The 18838-nt window shown below is 38.1% G+C and overlaps 1 protein-coding gene across 1 annotated transcript in view; it reads right to left on the reverse strand.

The window, feature by feature from the left end:
- The window catches only part of LOC124867043 (A disintegrin and metalloproteinase with thrombospondin motifs 7), a 198307-nt gene that overhangs the window by 142245 nt on the left and 37224 nt on the right, over positions 1-18838 (reverse strand). The window contains exons 5-7 of the mRNA XM_047363243.1: positions 14873-14956; positions 11488-11612; positions 3447-3596 (exon numbers count right to left, since the gene is read on the reverse strand). Coding sequence (XP_047219199.1) covers positions 3447-3596; positions 11488-11612; positions 14873-14956 — 359 coding nt within the window. The remainder of the gene's footprint in view (positions 1-3446; positions 3597-11487; positions 11613-14872; positions 14957-18838) is intronic.

An 18838-nucleotide genomic window follows, 5' to 3' on the forward strand; every position in this document is an offset into this window, starting at 1 on the left:
CAACGCATAAGACATTAGACACCTAGGTTGACATTGTCCCACCCCCTCCCACAGACCCTCCGCCCCACCAGCAGAATACATTCCCTGAAGGAAAGCACCTGCAATGAGATGGTACCTCCCTGCCAGTTTTGGATACCCCTAAGCCCACCCAGGGCTGGGCGCCAGCGCGTGCAATTGCCCAAAACCCCAGCGACATACCCACCAGGACGCAAGCCCCCCAGGCCTAGCCAGGACGCCAGCCCAAAAGCATCGCACATCCCCAAAGCCCTTCCCCAATGGGGGGTTACAGCCCACCGGTCCCGCACCCGGCAAAACATTGCTTTCAAGATCAATTATTTTAAAAATACTGGAATATCAAAAAAACAAAAAGTATTTTTCTTAAGTCTATCATATCAAAAGATTCTCATATGAGGACATGCTTACAGGAACAAGTAAAAAAAAAACCTTCAAAGCTAACTACAGTGTGAGATCATGCAAATGCAGTTAAAAGCCATCAAATTATTTTAAGGTTACTAAAGATTGATGGTTAAGGATGGTTAATTAAGAAATTAGACAATAAAACACCAGTTTCCATTATGCATAACGTGTTAAAAGCTGATGGTGGCAGAAAAAAGACAACAAGTGAAACAAGAATTGGAATATATTTTAGAGACGAAGCTCAGCATGTTTACAGCATTTTCTTTGTAAGAGTGTTTCTTGTACCATCACACTTTCAAACTCTGATCAACAGCCTGTGAGCTTACTGGAGGACTAATTAATATATTTTCTCTTTTTAGAAAGGCCCAGTATTCACTATAGGCCCCTATCAATCCAATACTTGGTAACACCCTCAAAATACAGGTCCTTCTCAAAATATTAGCATATTGTGATAAAGTTCATTATTTTCCATAATGTCATGATGAAAATTTAACATTCATATATTTTAGATTCATTGCACACTAACTGAAATATTTCAGGTCTTTTATTGTCTTAATACGGATGATTATGGCATACAGCTCATGAAAACCCAAAATCCCTATCTCACAAAATTAGCATGTTTCATCCGACCAATATAAGAAAAGTGTTTTTAATACAAAAAACGTCAACCTTCAAATAATCATGTACAGTTATGCACTCAATACTTGGTCGGGAATCCTTTTGCAGAAATGACTGCTTCAATGCGGCGTAGCATGGAGGCAATCAGCCTGTGGCACTGCTGAGGTCTTATGGAGGCCCAGGATGCTTCGATAGCGGCCTTTAGCTCATCCACAGTGTTGGGTCTTGAGTCTCTCAACGTTCTCTTCACAATATCCTACAGATTCTCTATGGGGTTCAGGTCAGGAGAGTTGGCAGGCCAATTGAGCACAGTGATACCATGGTCAGTAAACCATTTACCAGTGGTTCTGGCACTGTGAGCAGGTGCCAGGTCGTGCTGAAAAATGAAATCTTCATCTCCATAAAGCTTTTCAGCAGATGGAAGCATGAAGTGCTCCAAAATCTCCTGATAGCTAGCTGCATTGACCCTGCCCTTGATAAAACACAGTGGACCGACACCAGCAGCTGACACGGCACCCCAGACCATCACTGACTGTGGGTACTTGACACTGGACTTCTGGCATTTTGGCATTTCCTTCTCCCCAGTCTTCCTCCAGACTCTGGCACCTTGATTTCCGAATGACATGCAGAATTTGCTTTCATCCGAAAAAAGTACTTTGGACCACTGAGCAACAGTCCAGTGCTGCTTCACTGTAGCCCAGGTCTGGGGAATGCGGCACCTGTAGCCCATTTCCTGCACACACCTGTGCACGGTGGCTCTGGATGTTTCTACTCCAGACTCAGTCCACTGCTTCCGCAGGTCCCCCAAGGTCTGGAATCGGCCCTTCTCCACAATCTTCCTCAGGGTCCGGTCACCTCTTCTCGTTGTGCAGCGTTTTCTGCCACACTTTTTCCTTCCCACAGACTTCCCACTGAGGTGCCTTGATACAGCACTCTGGGAACAGCCTATTCGTTCAGAAATGTCTTTCTGTGTCTTACCCTCTTGCTTGAGGGTGTCAATAGTGGCCTTCTGGACAGCAGTCAGGTCGGCAGTCTTACCCATGATTGGGGTTTTGAGTGATGAACCAGGCTGGGAGTTTTAAAGGCCTCAGGAATCTTTTGCAGGTTTTTAGGGTTAACTTGTTGATTCAGATGATTAGGTTCATAGCTCGTTTAGAGACCCTTTTAATGATATGCTAATTTTGTGAGATAGGAATTTTGGGTTTTCATGAGCTGTATGCCAAAATCATCCGTATTAAGACAATAAAAGACCTGAAATATTTCAGTTAGTGTGCAATAAATCTAAAATATATGAATGTTAAATTTTCATCATGACATTATCGAAAATAATGAACTTTATCACAATATGCTAATATTTTGAGAAAGACCTGTACACGCAGGGCTAGCCATGCAGAGGGGGCAAAGAAAAGGCTCTTTTTAATATATAATCAAGGGTAAAACGCCGAAGGTGACTTTGAGTTAAGTTTATAGCAGCAATCTAGCACAGCAGGACTTCTGCACAACATTCAAGTGGAAGAAGTTGAGCTATCCACCACATGCTCTTTCAGTGACTGAAGGTCATTTTATTGCAACGAAAATAAAGCTTTTCAGCAGATGGAAGCTGACTTCACATAACCAATCAAATTAAATTAACATTTAATTGAGCAGATAATTGGTTCCTCAATCATATTTCATTTTCAACGTCACTGGTCTGCATATACCCACTGTTGTTTGTGTTTTTAAATTAAACTGACAATGATAAATAAAATTTTAAATATTTGTATATATCAAAAAAGGGTTTTAAATAACCCACAGAATAATGCTGCTGTGTTAGGACATTGGGTAGTTTCCCCTTTAGGTGAAGGATTGTTTGTTCTAATGTAAAATTTGTTTTTGTTGTCTCAGGAATAAAAACAAGAGAAAAACCCATTCTGAACTAATGTCATTTAGAATCTAATGAAGCAACAAGAGGAAGGAAAACACACTCATTTAAATAAAGTGCAAATACATTTAAATGAAATAAGCAAGCCCTTAATGAAAACAGCTCAATTTGGGAGAAAACGGAGAAAATTTGGTGTCCCAGCAGGTTCATATCGAAATGTAAAACATTTTATTATCCTCATCATCATAGATGTGGACGAAGCAAAATTACAATGCCCTAAGCATCCACACTTTGCAATATTTGTTTTTGTTTTCTTCCTATTAATCTAAGTTTCATTTTCCAAAGTGCTAAATGTCTATTTGTGGTGGAGTAAGAAAAGTAAACTCCAGAAGAATAGTAAAAAGGCACATAATAGCAAATCTGAGACTTTGGCCAACTGAGGTATTTAAAACATAAATAAACTTATATGTTGGCCATGACTTATTTTGTAAAGAAAAATGTTCATAGCAGGGATGATTGTGCACATACAATATGTGACACAAAAACTTACTTGTGTCCCAGCTCGTGTGCCACAGTGAAGGCCATGGGGAGGCCTGTGTCTTCACTAATGCTGCAGCTGCGATGAGGCTGACACATTCCCGCCACATGAGACAGTCCCAGAGTCTCACACGGCATGTTGATGGCTGCACATATGTCCTTCCTTTGAAAAGCAGAGACTGAGTTAGTCATAGCTCTCCTCATGATTTATTTATCTACTGATTACATGCTATATGCTATGTTTATTTCATTCAGTGTCCATATAAGTACACCATAATTTGTCTATTTAAAATGTGAAAGAAATTATGCTGCTGTTGCTAAATTTTTTTAGTGTGCAAGCACAGTGACTCACTCAGGACAGAATACAGCATAGAAATATTTAGCGTTTCGACAAGAAAGAGAAGGCAGAGGGAGCACGAAGATTATCTGGGGTCATGTGAACATTAAAAAAAATAAAGCATGAATGACATCCTTAGAGCTGAAGAAGTAGATGAAAGAAGTACATCAAAAGGGAAGGATGAAGAGAGGTAAGATGGCAAAGAGCCAAGATATCATTTATTTTTGTTAAACTTTGATCTTTCTACAAACTTCTCCAACTTTCTCATTGAACGGGTTCATCACCTGTGAGTTAGAAAGCCAGTAATTGGCATGCTTTTTTACCTGGGTGCCAATTTTCTTGTTTTGTTTATCTCTCACACATAAATCAATCTTGCCTTCTGAATGTCTTCTCTCTGAAATGGTTTATCATTTTGTCTTCAATTCAACCAAATTCTGTCCCAGAGTAAGCTGCTCTATGTTAGTCATTTCTTCGCTGAATTTCTAACTGTTTTCTCTTGTGAAATCAGAAGGAATTTGCAGAGGTGTGTAATTAATCTTGCTGGATTGGACATTTTTAACCTGCAAAATTGTGATATGAACATCATATCTGGTTGTAACTTGCATTTAAACATAAGTAAACTTAGACTACTTTCAGCTGGACCACCTGAGACATTACATAATTCACATTACACATACTGTATTTTAATGTTTTTCATTACAGGTCTGAAGTTTACAAGTCATTATGGGCCTAAATGTAATTAATTTAGAGCTTTTCAATGTGATGTGTTTAAAGCTTTTTTTTTAAACATACAAATTCGGGGATAAAAAAAAACAAAAAACAGGAGACACATTGAATTTGAATTTGCTGTGGATTTTCTCTGATTCACACAGGGCCATATTTATACATAAAGGCTCAAATACATGCAGTCATATTATGTTTAACTGTTCTTTCAGTAACAAAATGTACTAAGTTAAGCACATTATATAGATTAATTACACACAGACTGATGTTTTCAAGCCTTTATTTCTGTCATTATGATGATTTTCCGCTTACAGGTGTTGTGAAATAATTATTGTTTGTTTATTAGCAATCATTAACAAATATTTTTTTCAGCCAAACAACTTTGATCTGTCAGGAACTGTCAGGAACTGTCCTGTGAATACCAGCCCAATGTAGCAGTGCTATAGAACAATCAGTAAATGAGCACTGGCGTACTCAGACAGCAGGCCCTACAACCACACGTATACATAGAATACACACAAAGTTCACAAAATGTAAGAATTTATCAACAAAAATAATTCAACTTCAGGTTAACATACTTCAATTTACAAACTATTTAATTAGGCTAATAACATTTAACTAGACTACTAAAGAAAAAAATTAAGAATAAGGAAAACTAATAAACTATAAGAAAGGACCTAAATTGAAAAGCAATAAAACAATGCAGCGATATAACAGTTCAATGTGAATATTTATGTTTAAGAACCCAGGTTTGTTTGACATATTTGGAGTGAAGCTAAATTAGTTTTAAAGCTAATTATGAACAATATTTTGCATGTGCTTAAGCAACCAGTTCACAATGCAAATCAGAAGAGTAAATTATACATAATTCTAATAACATAATATTTTAAGAATATACTTGCCAAAATTAGAAATCAATAACGTTTTGGAGAATTGATTCTTAAAATTATGTAATTAGCCCTCAGTTCCCAGACCATTAGTGTTTAAACCACTCATTAAAATAAAGTTTGTCTTAACTTTAGAACAGAACCCAAAACTAGTCTCAAATTGTAGAGGTCTGTTATCACTCAGAAACACAATGAAAAACTATATTTAAATTGTTTTATCCTAAACAAATTTTCTCTGCCTGAGTTCAACCTCTTGTGTGAATCATTCTGGTAAACAGGAGAACAGGAGGAGGTCCAAACAGCTGATGAGATGTGTGATGGCATGTGAGGCTGAGGTTCTCAAGCCCTCCTCTCTCGGGGCAGTGGACAGAAAAGCAGCTTCACTCAACGTAATTAGACATCTCTTCTTGTGGAATCTATGGCTCAGATTTTTTTTCCGCAAAAGCTCAGAAAGAAAGGTTAAAGACAGCTAGTCTTATTTTCATCTCGTTTATGGTCGTCAGATGCACAAACAGCTGACCGTTCTTAACCTTTGGACTCTAAGGTTCTTCAAAGAAATAGTCTATCTTGGCCACGAAGTCAGACATCCACACATGTCCTTTCCTATGCTGCTCTAGTAAAGAGTGCCGGTCAAGGAGGAAGCAATGGTGTTACACATAAAGTTTTGTAGATTTATAATATCATGGGGATACCAGCTGTGACTCTTCCTTCCTAGAAGCTATTCTTGAAAATGGGTTGATGTTGTGCATTCTTGGATTCAGAGTTTTTACCAATCTGTTCTGTGTGTGGTTGTTCCATCCCTGGCTGACCCAACATAGATAATGAAAAACATTTAACATTAGAATTTTACATCAGACCAATAAAAAAAAAACATTTTTAACACAGATATGTGGGCTTAATTCTTAAAATGTATGTTTAAAACCTGTGTAGGTAGACAACTTTTAATCTTACAAACAAGCCTCATCGGAATACATATTTTCATAATCACAATCAGCTTATTCTATTCTACTCTATTTAGGCTGTGCGGCTCCACTCCACTTAGTCCCTCCAGCCCTGCCTCCAGCCATCAGTGTAGTGCGCTATGCCCTATTAATGTTACTGTGTGACAAGGTAATCTGCTTGAAATGAAATAATAATAAATAAATTAAAAAAATAAAACATAAAGAAACAAAATAAAAATAATGTTGGGGAGAGGAGACTGTCAGGTCTGGTAATGCGCCAAAGTTTGTCTGAAAAAGCTAAAATTTTTGGCATTATGAGGAAGTTTTCTCAGCCATGGTCAAGGACTTTAAAAGCACACAACCGCAGTGAAGGAGTTTGATATTGGATATTGGTGCTCCGCGGATACAGCTGGGTCTTCCGCCCATTTGCCCCAATGCAGGCAGTCTGATTACAGGCAGCTGCTGTCTGCCCGCTCCCTCCTCCTGCACATGGCTGGTTTGCTTAAGGGCCGTCAATAAATTTCAAAACCAAACACGTTGTTTCATAAAGGTATGGTTTTCTGTGTTTTGGGGGAAATTTATGTGCGTCTGATCAGCTGATTTAAGTAGTTATTAAAATACAGCGCCCCACCTACGAGTAATTCAGAAAGCTGTCACTCTTGAGTTTTATTAACCTTTCCCTGCACTACCACTTGGATAATCAAATTTCTCTTCATCTCAAGGCCACTAAAATCTAAACAGCTTTGTGTCCAGGATGCGTGGGGTCGGCTGAGATGTTCATTGCCCTTTTTCCATCCCTAGACCTGTACAAGACCTGAATGGAGGGATGGTTAGCCCTGATGATCCTCTCTGCAGACCTAATTGATCATTGCCGTCTGGACCTGTCCCGTTTTGTGGATGACCCAAACCACACAGTGTTGGATGAACACAGGACAGATTCTATAATGGCCGTGTAGAGGATGGCCAGCAGGTCCTGTGGAAGGTAGTAGTTCTTGAGTTGCCGCAAGAAGTATAGTCTCTGCTGGGCCTTCTTCTGAACACTGTGTATAAGGACCATCTAAGGTCCTCAGAAAGGGTGGTCCCAATTGACTGGAAGTGATCCACAATTGACACAGTGTTAATGGTGAGGGGAGGCAGTGTGGGAGGGGTTCCCCAGAAGTTCACTGTCATCTCCACATTCTTGAGAGGGTTAAGCTCAAGGTGGTTCTGAACGCACCAGTGAACCAGTAACTTGCTATAAACTGAAATGCTATGGTATGTATGCATTTGAGCTTGAATTTAAAATTTTGACCAGGTGTCTAATTGAATTATAGAAAATACACATTGAATTCTGTATGCCAACCTGAAGTTATTTGTCATATTCTCAGTCCAACTTGGAAGAAAGTTTATTAAAACCCAAAAAAACCTATGTAACATTTCTACTCATAATGTGTATATGTAAAGTCCTGACTTGAACTATATGAATTCAAAAACTGTAATGCAGAAGAATATTGTTTCGCAGCATTTCAAATATAAGAATAACATTTCAAATTAAAAATTCAAAGTGCTTTTATGACATTTTTGCACAGAAAACTTTGACATGCCAATGAAAAATAAAGGAATGGATCGACATTCACAAACAGTCTTTCCCTTTAAAAACCTCCCATCATCAAAAGGTCAAATCAGCAATATAGAATTTTATAGAATTTCTTTCTACTAAACCTTTATGATTGCTTATTTGCAAGTCTGACTTTGTATTTCTGTACATTTTGCAGCAGCCAATACAGAATTTAATACTTTGGAAATCTGAGTGGCAACATCTTAGGAACCATAGCTTTGTGTTCTTTAACAGTTAATGATCTGTGCATTTTTTTTCTCTTTGCTTAAGTTCAGGCAGTGACCACTGAAAAGAGATGTGTGAAAAAAAAAAAGACTTATTTTCTTCAAAATGTGAGTCTTCCTGTCGTTTCTTTGAGTTTGTATGTCAGCAGGTAAAAACAGCTGGGGACAGCAGCAAACTGATACAAAAAAGATTTAAATGTACAGAAGATTTTTATTTGCGTCCTTGTAATTGCAAAGGTCAGAGGGTTTATCTTTCGAAAGTAGCCTCAATGACAAACTTTAATTGCCCAAATCTACACAACTAAAAGGCCATGTTTCATTTCAGTGCCAAATTATTGTTCAACTTCCAAAAGTGATTTTTTTTTATCCTTGTATACCAGTCACATGTAGTAGAAAGAGTTTTATACAATTTCTCATCCATGTATTTTGAAGGATCATATAAAAACATGAGATATAAAATGAAACAGAAATAAAATGACCTCAAAAGAATTTATGAAAAACTACCATGACAAAAATGTGTCTAATTATATAGTACGATACATTCAAGCCAATTACCCTTGTTACAGTGTCAGGTTTTTGTGAGAAAAAAACAGACCAAGATGAATCCTTTATTTTGATGATTGTGTTCTTTAGGTGACAATGGTTTCCTGTATTCTGCATTTGTCTGCACTGAGGAGTAGGGTGGAAGGACAAAATACAAATTTTCCAAAGAAAACACCCAGGTCTACCTAAAATCTACCAAAGCCTTGTGGGGTACTTTGCTTTTGTCTGATCAAGCCAAGCCTGAAATTCTGAGTCATATTCGGCAGCATTTTGATCTGAGATTGGTTTTTGTCAACTAGAACTGCAGTTCATGATGGAAGTTATAAATAGTCCTAAACCTACTCAGTTTGGCCAAAAACCTTCAGGTGTCTGCTTGAAAGCTAAAGAGCAAGACGGATTTAGTTTTTCAGCATCACATCAACATAAGAATGACTTAATTCATAAGTTATAGCAAAAGGCCAGAACTAAACTCTAGAAAAAATCTTCGGGGGCACCTAAAGAGGGCCGTGTCCCACAGATGTCCTCACAATTGGATAGATTTGGAGAACTCAGGCAAGGTAGAGTGGCCAAATATTGTCAAGTCATGATGTGGGATGCTGATCAGAGTCCTACTGAGGAAGAATGAAAGCATTGTAATGATTTGCTGCACTATAACAGAAAGTAAAAAGTGTTGCATTTAGAGCCTAAAAAGGATGCTTGACAATTTATGCTGAAGATTTTGGATTTTGATATAATGATAAATCTGAAATTATTATTACACAGTGTTTTACATCACTCAGTGTCGATTCCAAAACAAGAATAAATTCAGTTTTAAACATATTATTAACTGGGACACCCCAGATCGTATTGCTGTTTTCTTAACTATTAATAACATCAGGCAGACTGGGACTGTGGCAAATATTTCAAGTGGGTCAGGCAAAATAGCTGCTGACACACTCCGACAATAATATCACATTACAGATCAAATATAAGTAAGCATAAAGAATTCCCTTTAGATTGGGAAGCATGGCAGACTCCCCACTGTCCTACATATAATGACAGAGAACTGATTTTATCTATCAATGAGCTGAATAAAGTCTATGACAATCTGAAAACATCCAAAAGGAATGAAAGATCAATATTTTTGTTTGCGCACATGTAAATGTTTAGTCTTTTATGGGTATTCAAAAACCTAGAGGGAATTTTATTGGAATTTTATGTGATCAAACCAACACAGCTTCACATATTGTAACTGTTAAGTAGAAGAAAATATATATGATTTTAACAAATACAGCCTGAAGCATGCATTTGTGTTCTGCCCCTTTTATTCTCGTATCCCTAAATATTATCCAGGACAATCATCTGCCTTCAGAAGTCATCTAATCAGTAAATAGAGCCCAACTACGTGTGAGCTAATCTCAATATAAATGCAGCAGTTCTGTGAAAGCCTCAGAGGTTTGACAGAAACAGAATCGAACAATTAGACGGATCAAGGATAATGTTGTGGAGAATTTGGAACAGGGTTAGGAAATAAACAATAAAAATATCACCGTTCAATCCAGTATCAAAAATCGGAAAGTGTACGGCACAACCAACCAAGAGATGACTGCCCCCCAAAACTGCCAGGCCTTGCAAGGTGGGCTTTACACAGAGAATACCTGAGACACTAATGGCAACTTTTTAGGAGCGACAAACATCCACAGCTGAGGTGGAAAAATCTAAGGAAGGTGCACAGGTCAAAATGGTGTGTGCAGAGGAAAAACAATGATCATCCCCCTACACATCACCCTGAACATGCCATCCTAATCAAGAATGATTGCAGGATCATATTATGGGGCTTCTCTGTCCCTGCTGAAGGGACAGACAAGCTTGTCAGAGTTCATGGGAAGATGGATAGACAATAATACAAGACAGTACTGGAAGAAAACCTATTATGGGCTACAAAAGACTTGAGACTGGGGCAGAGGACCACCTTCCAGCAGGAAAACAACCCTAAACAATCAGCCATGGCTAAAATGGAATGGTTTATATCAAAGTACATCCATGTGTTAAAATGTAGCAAACTCCAGATCTGTGTCGAGACTTGAAATTTTCATTTAAAGACATTCTCTATTCAGTCTGACTGAGCTCACCTGTTTGGCAAAGAAAAATGGGAAGAATTTATTTCTAATTCTGCAAAGTTGATAGAGACATACCCCAAAGGATCTGCAGCTGTATTTGCCTAAAATGACACTTAAAAAAAGTGAGTATTGACTCAGGAGCTGAATAAAATGCACATACTTCTTTGTTTGTATGTAAAAAAAAAAAAAAAAAAACAGAAGCCACTTTGTATCACATATCACCAAAAACGATGTTTGCAATTGTTGTCACTAAATTTCAAAAAGTATTTTTTTGCAAGGCACTGAAGAATCATGGACAGGTTCCTAAGCTAGTTCATCAAAAGTAGCATTTTCATTGTATTTTGTCTTGATGCCATAAAAAAAATACAGTTCTTTGCAAAGTCTTCAATACAACCTGCAGCATAACCAGCAATGACAGTGAAGTGTTAAAGACAAAATATTTCTTCTACAGTTAGCACAACACAGCAGACAGCTAAGTATTCTTCTATATAGTACGTTGTTTTATATGTGATGCCCTACAGAAAAGCAAAGAGCCTACTGATTTCAAGACAGCAGACATACTAAATCTATGAGAGCAAAAACTGAAACACAAGATAGATTATGATAAAAGTGGCACCATGGTGCTTCCTGAAACATTCTGATGAATTTCACTGTGTAATTTTGCATCTAGAATGAGCCCGCTGTGAGTCGGGAATTTCTTTACCTGGTGAGCAGAACAGCTACGTCATGGTGCAGCGGGTGTTCTTCTCCTTTCATGTTCAGTTTCTTCTGCCATTTACAAAAGCTGCTCAAGCTGTTGTCAGCATGGTGTGTAATCTTTAAGTCATCCTGTCAGCCATGCATCATAAATACAACAGAAGAAAGAGAAGAAAATGCAAATATATGAATTAATGCAAATATTTGAATTAGCAGCAGCTAATGGCTATTAAATGTGATGAAAGCAGCGAAACTATAGGTAAACGGTTCCTAAAATTATTTAGGTTCATCTAAATCTTCAGTATTTTAGTTAATTTGATACCCTAACAGAAACGTTTTTTTAATTTTGCATCATGAGAAAAATCAGTGGGAGGAAGTTTTCACTAATGTTGAACTGTTAGGTGTTACAGAGCGCATAGAAAGATTAGCTGGCTTAACCTTAATGGGCCCAGCGTGATCATTACGAACTTAATTATAAACAGAATGCACCCGCTTTCCACAAGAAGTCTGAACTGATAGTCAAAGTTAATGTAGTCAAATTAAACAGCAGTATAACATTTAATTTTATCTGCAAAGAACAAATGTTTAGCCGTACCATTTTAATTGATAGTATAAACTCTCAAATGTAAGAGGCACAGACTGAATAATTAACACGTCTTGGAAAAGACATCTGTGCAGATGCTTGTTGAGGATAACATTTTCAAAACATTATTTCATTTTCAGTGCTTTAAGCACTAGTGAAAATGCAGAGCTTAAACAGGTTTCTGTCGCTCTTCAAATTCATAGCTGTCATTTACCAGGTTGTATTTATATCAAACTTCTATTAGAACACAGAAAAAAAGGGTCACAGGAAAGATGAAAGTAAAAGAGACAAATAAATAAATCTCTTAGAGAAGGAAATGTTTTTGCAGAGGCAACCAATTAAACATATTTATTAGCTATCTGCTGGAGGCACACAACTCTGCAATTAGAACTCCCAAAGCTGGGTAAGTGTTTAACTTATACTTTAGTTAGTGTCTTGCCCTCTTCAGGTTGGAGGGGAGTTACTGCCTCAAGTGGAGGAGTTCAAGTATCTCGGGCTCTTGTTCACGAGTGAGGGAAGAATGGAGCGGGAGATCGACAAACGGATCCTGCAGTAATGAGGACGCTGTGCTGGTCAGCTCCAGTGAAGAGAGAGCAGAGCCAAAGAGTGAAGTTCTCGATTTACCGACTTTGGGTCATGACCGAAAGAACGAGATCCCGGATACAAGCGGCTGAAATGAACTTTCTCCATAGGGTGGCCAGGCACTCCCTTAGAGATAGGGTGAGGAGCTCAGCCATCCAGGCAGAGCTCGGAGTAGAGCCGCTGCTCCTCCACATCGAGAAGAGGTGGTGGCTCTGGCACTTGTATTGGATGCCTCCTGGATTCCCCCTAAGGAGGTGTTATAGGCACGTCCCACCGGAAGGAGGCCCAGGGGACGGCCCAGGACAAGCTGAAGGGACTATGTCTCTCGGCTGGCCTGGGAACGCCTTGGGCTCCGCATTGAGGAGCTGGAGGAAGTGGGAAGTCTGGGTGTCTCTACCGAGTCTGCTGCTCCTGTGACCCAGTTCCAGATGAAGCGGAAGAGGACAAGGACGACTACAATTACATTAGCAGTAAGGCAGAATCATCACAATAAGTAGAAATGAACATTTGAAATGTATCACTATATTTGCACTAAATCTATTTAACAGATAAGTTTCACTTTTTATTCAAATCACTAAAATAAATTCACTTTTCAAATATTTTCTAATTGATTTAGATGCATCTCTATGCTGATGACTCATTATCACACAGCAAACAACTTAGCCAAGTGAGTTGTTGGCATTAAGAAATCACTTAGAAACAATCTGTCTGGCAACATGAAGTGGGCTAAACCATCTCAAAAAGCAACACAGCATGCTTTGATTTAAGCAAATTCAACAACAGATGAGAAACAAAGTCACTGACATCCGTCAGTCATAAGAGGGTTACAAAGCCATTTCTAAGGCATTGGTACTCCAGAAAAATAAAGTGGGATTATCAATAAACAGAAAAACAATGGAAGAAAGGTGAACTTTCCCTCACACCTACCACTATCACTTTAAGGAATGCATCCAACACAGAATAACATCTAAAACTCTGAGGGAGTTGCTTGCTTCTATTAATGTTAATTTTCATAAATAAACAAAGAGACTGGGCAAAATAGCATCCATGGGAGACATCCAAGGATAAAACCACTGCTGATGAAAAAAAACATCAAGGCCTAAAATTTGCCAAAACCCATCTCGGTGATCCCCAAGTCTTTGGTGAACATATTCTGTGGACTACCGAAACAAAGGTGGAAGATTTTGGAAATCTGTGTCTGATTACTTCAGGTGTAAAACTAACAGAACATTTCAGAAAGAGAACATCATATTGACAGTTTGTTTTGTAATAAGATGGTCCATCACTACTTTGGGACCTCAACAACCTACCATGACTGATGGAACCATGAATTCTGCTTTCAGACAGAAAATCCGGTCATCGGAGCTTAATGTATCAAACCTTAAGCTCAAGCACAGCTGGGTTATGCAGCAGGACAATGATCCAAAGTGCATTAGTAAGTCCACCTCTAAATGATTCAAGATAAAAACAAAAACATAAATGAAGGCTGTGAAGCACCCTACTCAAAGCCTGGATTTAAAAAGGTAATTGTGGGCAATTACAGTTTTACACAGCAACTTTTTCCCTTAATAAATGAAATCATTTGAAAACTAGACTTTATATTCAATCAGGTTATCTTTGTCTGATATTTAAATTTTGCTTGACGATCTGAAACGTGTGACAAAAAGACAAAAGCAACAAAAATCTGTGAGGAGTTACACCTTTTTTATACTTCTATGTATGCCAATGCTCAGAGCTAAAGCTGATATTTTATGGTACTAAAAAAAAAAAATCAAGTGTATGAATGAGTGTGTGCGTGGTTGTTTGTGTGTTGCCCTGCGATGGACTGGCAACCTGTCCAGGGTGTACCCTGCCTCTCGCCCATAGACTGCTGGAGATAGGCACCAGCTCCCCCGTGACCCACTATGGAATAAGCGGTAGAAAATGACTGACTGACTGACTGTTTAAAAAAAGTTTACACATTTAAAAAAAGACTGGATATTGCCAGAATGGTGGGATACAGCAATGTTTTCAATGTTAGCTTTTTAAACAAATTGAGCCTATGAGATTAATGTATTTTATCAGAGCAAATAAACTAAATTTAACTTGAAGAGTTTGACATTGTGCCCTGCATTAATTATCTTTAATTGACTATTTGACAATGTAATCAGTGTGCCTCTTAGAAATAAGTCTACCCTTGTGCAATCCAATTTTAGCATCACCTCATCAAGGCACAACTAGGGCTTACCTCATCCCGCTCCAGAAGGATGAGCCGAACAATTACAATGTTGATTGCATTCCCAATAGTGGCATCTCTGAAGAGACCCGCCACCTAAAAAAAACAAAAAAAAAACAAACATTATTTCTTTCAACCATGACATTTGCAACAATATCCAACCATCAAAACTGGATTTATCCTACAGAAGGTCACCTGCATCCTCCCTCAAATTAAACCCGAAAGACACATCTGCCTTCGGCGTGTAAGACAGATAAAAGGCGAAGATCCACAAAGACAAATGAAGGACAAAGCAAACGCCACACTTATAGGCTGCCAGCTAAACAGCAGGGCACTGTAAAACATTGCATGAATAAAATAAGTTTGTATTTAAATTATAAACAGTTACACTGCATATGTGCTGTGAGTATGAGAGAACTTATCATAAGACAGCTCCGACACTAAATAGAGAATATAACTTATAAAATATAGTCCAGCTGCTGCTAAAGTTTGCAGAAAACAAGCGACCTAGTGACAGAATGTCTCACATTTATTTTTATGCATCATATATTTAATGAGATAAAGTTATTCAGTGGAATCGAACTTGTAAACATTAAAAGACAAAGTTGTCATACCCTTCACTGTCTGAACAAATTCTGTAAAACCACATTTATAAAACATTAATCGGTTTAACTTGTGACATAATTAACCTTTCTGTCAGTTCATCTCAGATACCTCCAGCTCTGCGTTTGGAGTTTGATAAGATGAAATCCATGACATCTGGCATCCTAAATAGAATTCTTGATTTCAGAATGAGAGGATGTGCTGAGACGTTTGCCGTTTTCTACATTAAGGCATTAGGAACAAAGTGCTGTCAAAAAGAAAGTATAATACTTGCTCAGTCTCCAGCTTTGATTGAGGCAAGTCTTGATTTGAGGTTGCATGTGGTAGTTTAGAAAGCTGTTCCAGAGGGTGCAGGAAGCACATTAAGGTTATGAACCGAAGAAAGGAGATGGATTAAGGTTAAATGCTCAGAGACAAGTAGTAAAATAATGTGAGCATCAGCATCAACAAAAATAATGTTCACACAGTGGCAGACAAGCTGCTCATCCCTTATCACAAAACCAAAAAAAACAAAATCACTGAAAGATGTCTGCTTATAAAAATAAAAACAAGAATGTGACCACTTATTTAGGAAGTGCACATGATGTTATTAAATCAGGAGCTTGGACAGTTTTGGCATAATAAATTAAGAATTTAATCAAAATGCTGCTCTAAGCATTATGGTTATTTGCAGACATTTTACTTGGAGTCAAACAAACAAACCAAATACATTTTATCAGTAACAATGGATATGCATTTAGTCTATTCTTAATCCATGTTCCCCTGTCATTGTTTCTATTGGTTATGCTGTGATTGATAATGGAGCTGTGGCTATTTTCAACTCATTGAAATTGTTTTTGTCCCAGGGCTGTGTACTATTTAAGCCAGTGGGCATGATTTGATTGTTCAGACAAACCATTTGCACTTTAGTCTTGAAAGCTACATAGTGTCCTAAGAACTTTAAATGTCATGTACTTTAGGTGCTACTTTGATGTGAACATATTGATTCTGGACATCCTGCAGGGACTAAAAGTTAACCATCAGGTCACAACATAAAAAGGACTTTGTACACACAAAACAGCGTGGCTCCAAAATATGTATGTACTGTGCAGCTGGTATCTCAAAGACAACATCACCGATGAGACAATGGAGCAAACAGTGTCTGAGGAAGATGATGACATTGTTTAGATACAAGTAAGAACTGGCTTCCCTTGAAGGTTCACAAAGCAGAATTGTTTGGAGCTTTAATGTTCAAAGTCTTAAAGACCTCAAATAAAAACCGGGAGAGGAAGTAGAGAATAATGCCTGCTTCCTCATTGTAATATTGTCTGCTAAGTCAGTTACTGTCTCCGTTCTTAAAGTTAATTCCCTTTCCTGATACTTTGCCGACTGATATCACAGGGTGTTCCTGTTTTTAATCGATGCGGTAGTGTTTATTGATATATGAATCAATTTAGCATTGTACAATATAAATTCTGATTAAACTAAGTATTATTTGAAACTTTAAAATCATACAGATTATTGTTATTTCTTTGGACTGTGCCAGCCCTTTATACAGATTTCTTACAATTCCACTATTTTTACTTACATACAATTTATTACAGCCAAATTCCAAATATTTCCTATTATATATACATCATTGATTAGCTACAACTGCTAGCACCAAACCCCTTCACCAGCACCCAGGACGCAGAGATACTGCTACTCTGATAATGAACAGCTTTGATCTCGACACGGATGTTTTGTGAATGCTCAAAACTGTTTGGGAGCTCACATGTTCCACAGCACATAATGGGGAGCATGTAACATTCTTGCGGCACCTGAGAAGAAGACCATGTAACACACAGGTAACATTTTTTCAAGATGACACTAACACGTATGTTTTCAGTTTAACTGTTTAAAGGATATAACCAGGAGCCATAAATGACTTGTGACACAGCAGACAATATTTTTGATGTTTTGATGTACCCCCTTTACACCATACTGAAAACAAACGCATACTGCACATACACCAGTGTCATTCAAAATTTGTCTGTACAAGTTTATTAAATGGACGAATCAGACTTTTACAACCTCTGTTTTCTTTTATTTGAACCCCTGTCCCTTGGCTGTCTGCAGCTGAATGACTCTGCAGAAAGCATTTTAAACCAATGCCTTTTTTTGGCTGTTGTATGCAGCAGCTCCGTAGGAGTGGTCTGAGGAATTACCAGGCGTGAACTGGAAAGACATCAGAGTTGAAGGGTTGCTAATAGGAACGTAGAATCAAGTGTGATCTCTGCCATGTGTTTCCACACAACAGATAACCAAGCCTGCTGGAAGTATCTGCTGAATCAAGGTGTCCATGTTTACTCCGTCTGTCAACAAATTATCCTCCAATAGGTGCTTGCGTGGACCATGTTTTAAGATGTGGATTTAGGGGGATGAAGATTGCCAGTGCACTAAGAAGTAAATCACAGGAAAGCAAAAAAAGCTGCCATAGAAGTTAAACCACAATAAAGGTTAATTTGTAGAGTGTTTGTTTTTTTAAACCAAAAAAAAAATACGAAAGTCTCTAAATGCTACATCGGTATTTGGTTCACATGCCATTTGTACTGACATACTGATGTTACAGAATGTAGCTTTGAAACATTTTTGCAACCTAAAATCAGATTAAAAGATATGCATCGGGGCTGAGCATTTAGGGCAGTTAGAGTCCATCCAACTAGCCAAATATATAATCAATATGCAAAGTGTCAATGCTGACACTAGAAATATAATATCCTAACAAATACCGCATCCAAGATGTCCTTTAAGATTAGGATATTGTACACACCATTATTGTGACCATGACTGCCATTCAATATTTTATGGACCTCTACTGAAAAACATTACTTAGTTCAACAAATTTCTTCTACAAAGTTGCATCAAGGTCAAACAATTTGCCTTTATAGAGCCATAGCAATTTTACAGAGTACACAAGTTAATGACCTCAACAATCCCCTTCATTGCACTTGAAGATGGTAGTATAGGTCAGACTGCAACCTCTTTCAAAAAACACTTGAAGGTGGGATTAAGACGCCTTATTACCATATCTGTGTGTTTGTAGAAGCCTGAGCCCACAAGGGGGTTGAATTCAACCGGTCGCTGTTGCATCCCTGACTCCCCAACGTGGTGAATCGGTGCTGTGCCTCAAGAGTTTGATGTAGCTATTACCTGCTGGTCTATAGGGCCAGCTGGGAGGGGGATTTTAGGTAAAACCAGACAGAAACCGGCTCTGTGCAGCGCTGATTTGGCACAGATCATTTCATGCCATAAACCAACATTATACTATTCATACAGAAGTGTACCAAGACACAACAGATCCCTGAACTTCAGCCAAGTAAAATTTTTCAGTAGCAGGAATTCTTGAACAAAGAA

This window comes from Girardinichthys multiradiatus, chromosome 4 (assembly GCF_021462225.1).
Source record: "Girardinichthys multiradiatus isolate DD_20200921_A chromosome 4, DD_fGirMul_XY1, whole genome shotgun sequence".
Taxonomy (NCBI): domain Eukaryota; kingdom Metazoa; phylum Chordata; class Actinopteri; order Cyprinodontiformes; family Goodeidae; genus Girardinichthys; species Girardinichthys multiradiatus.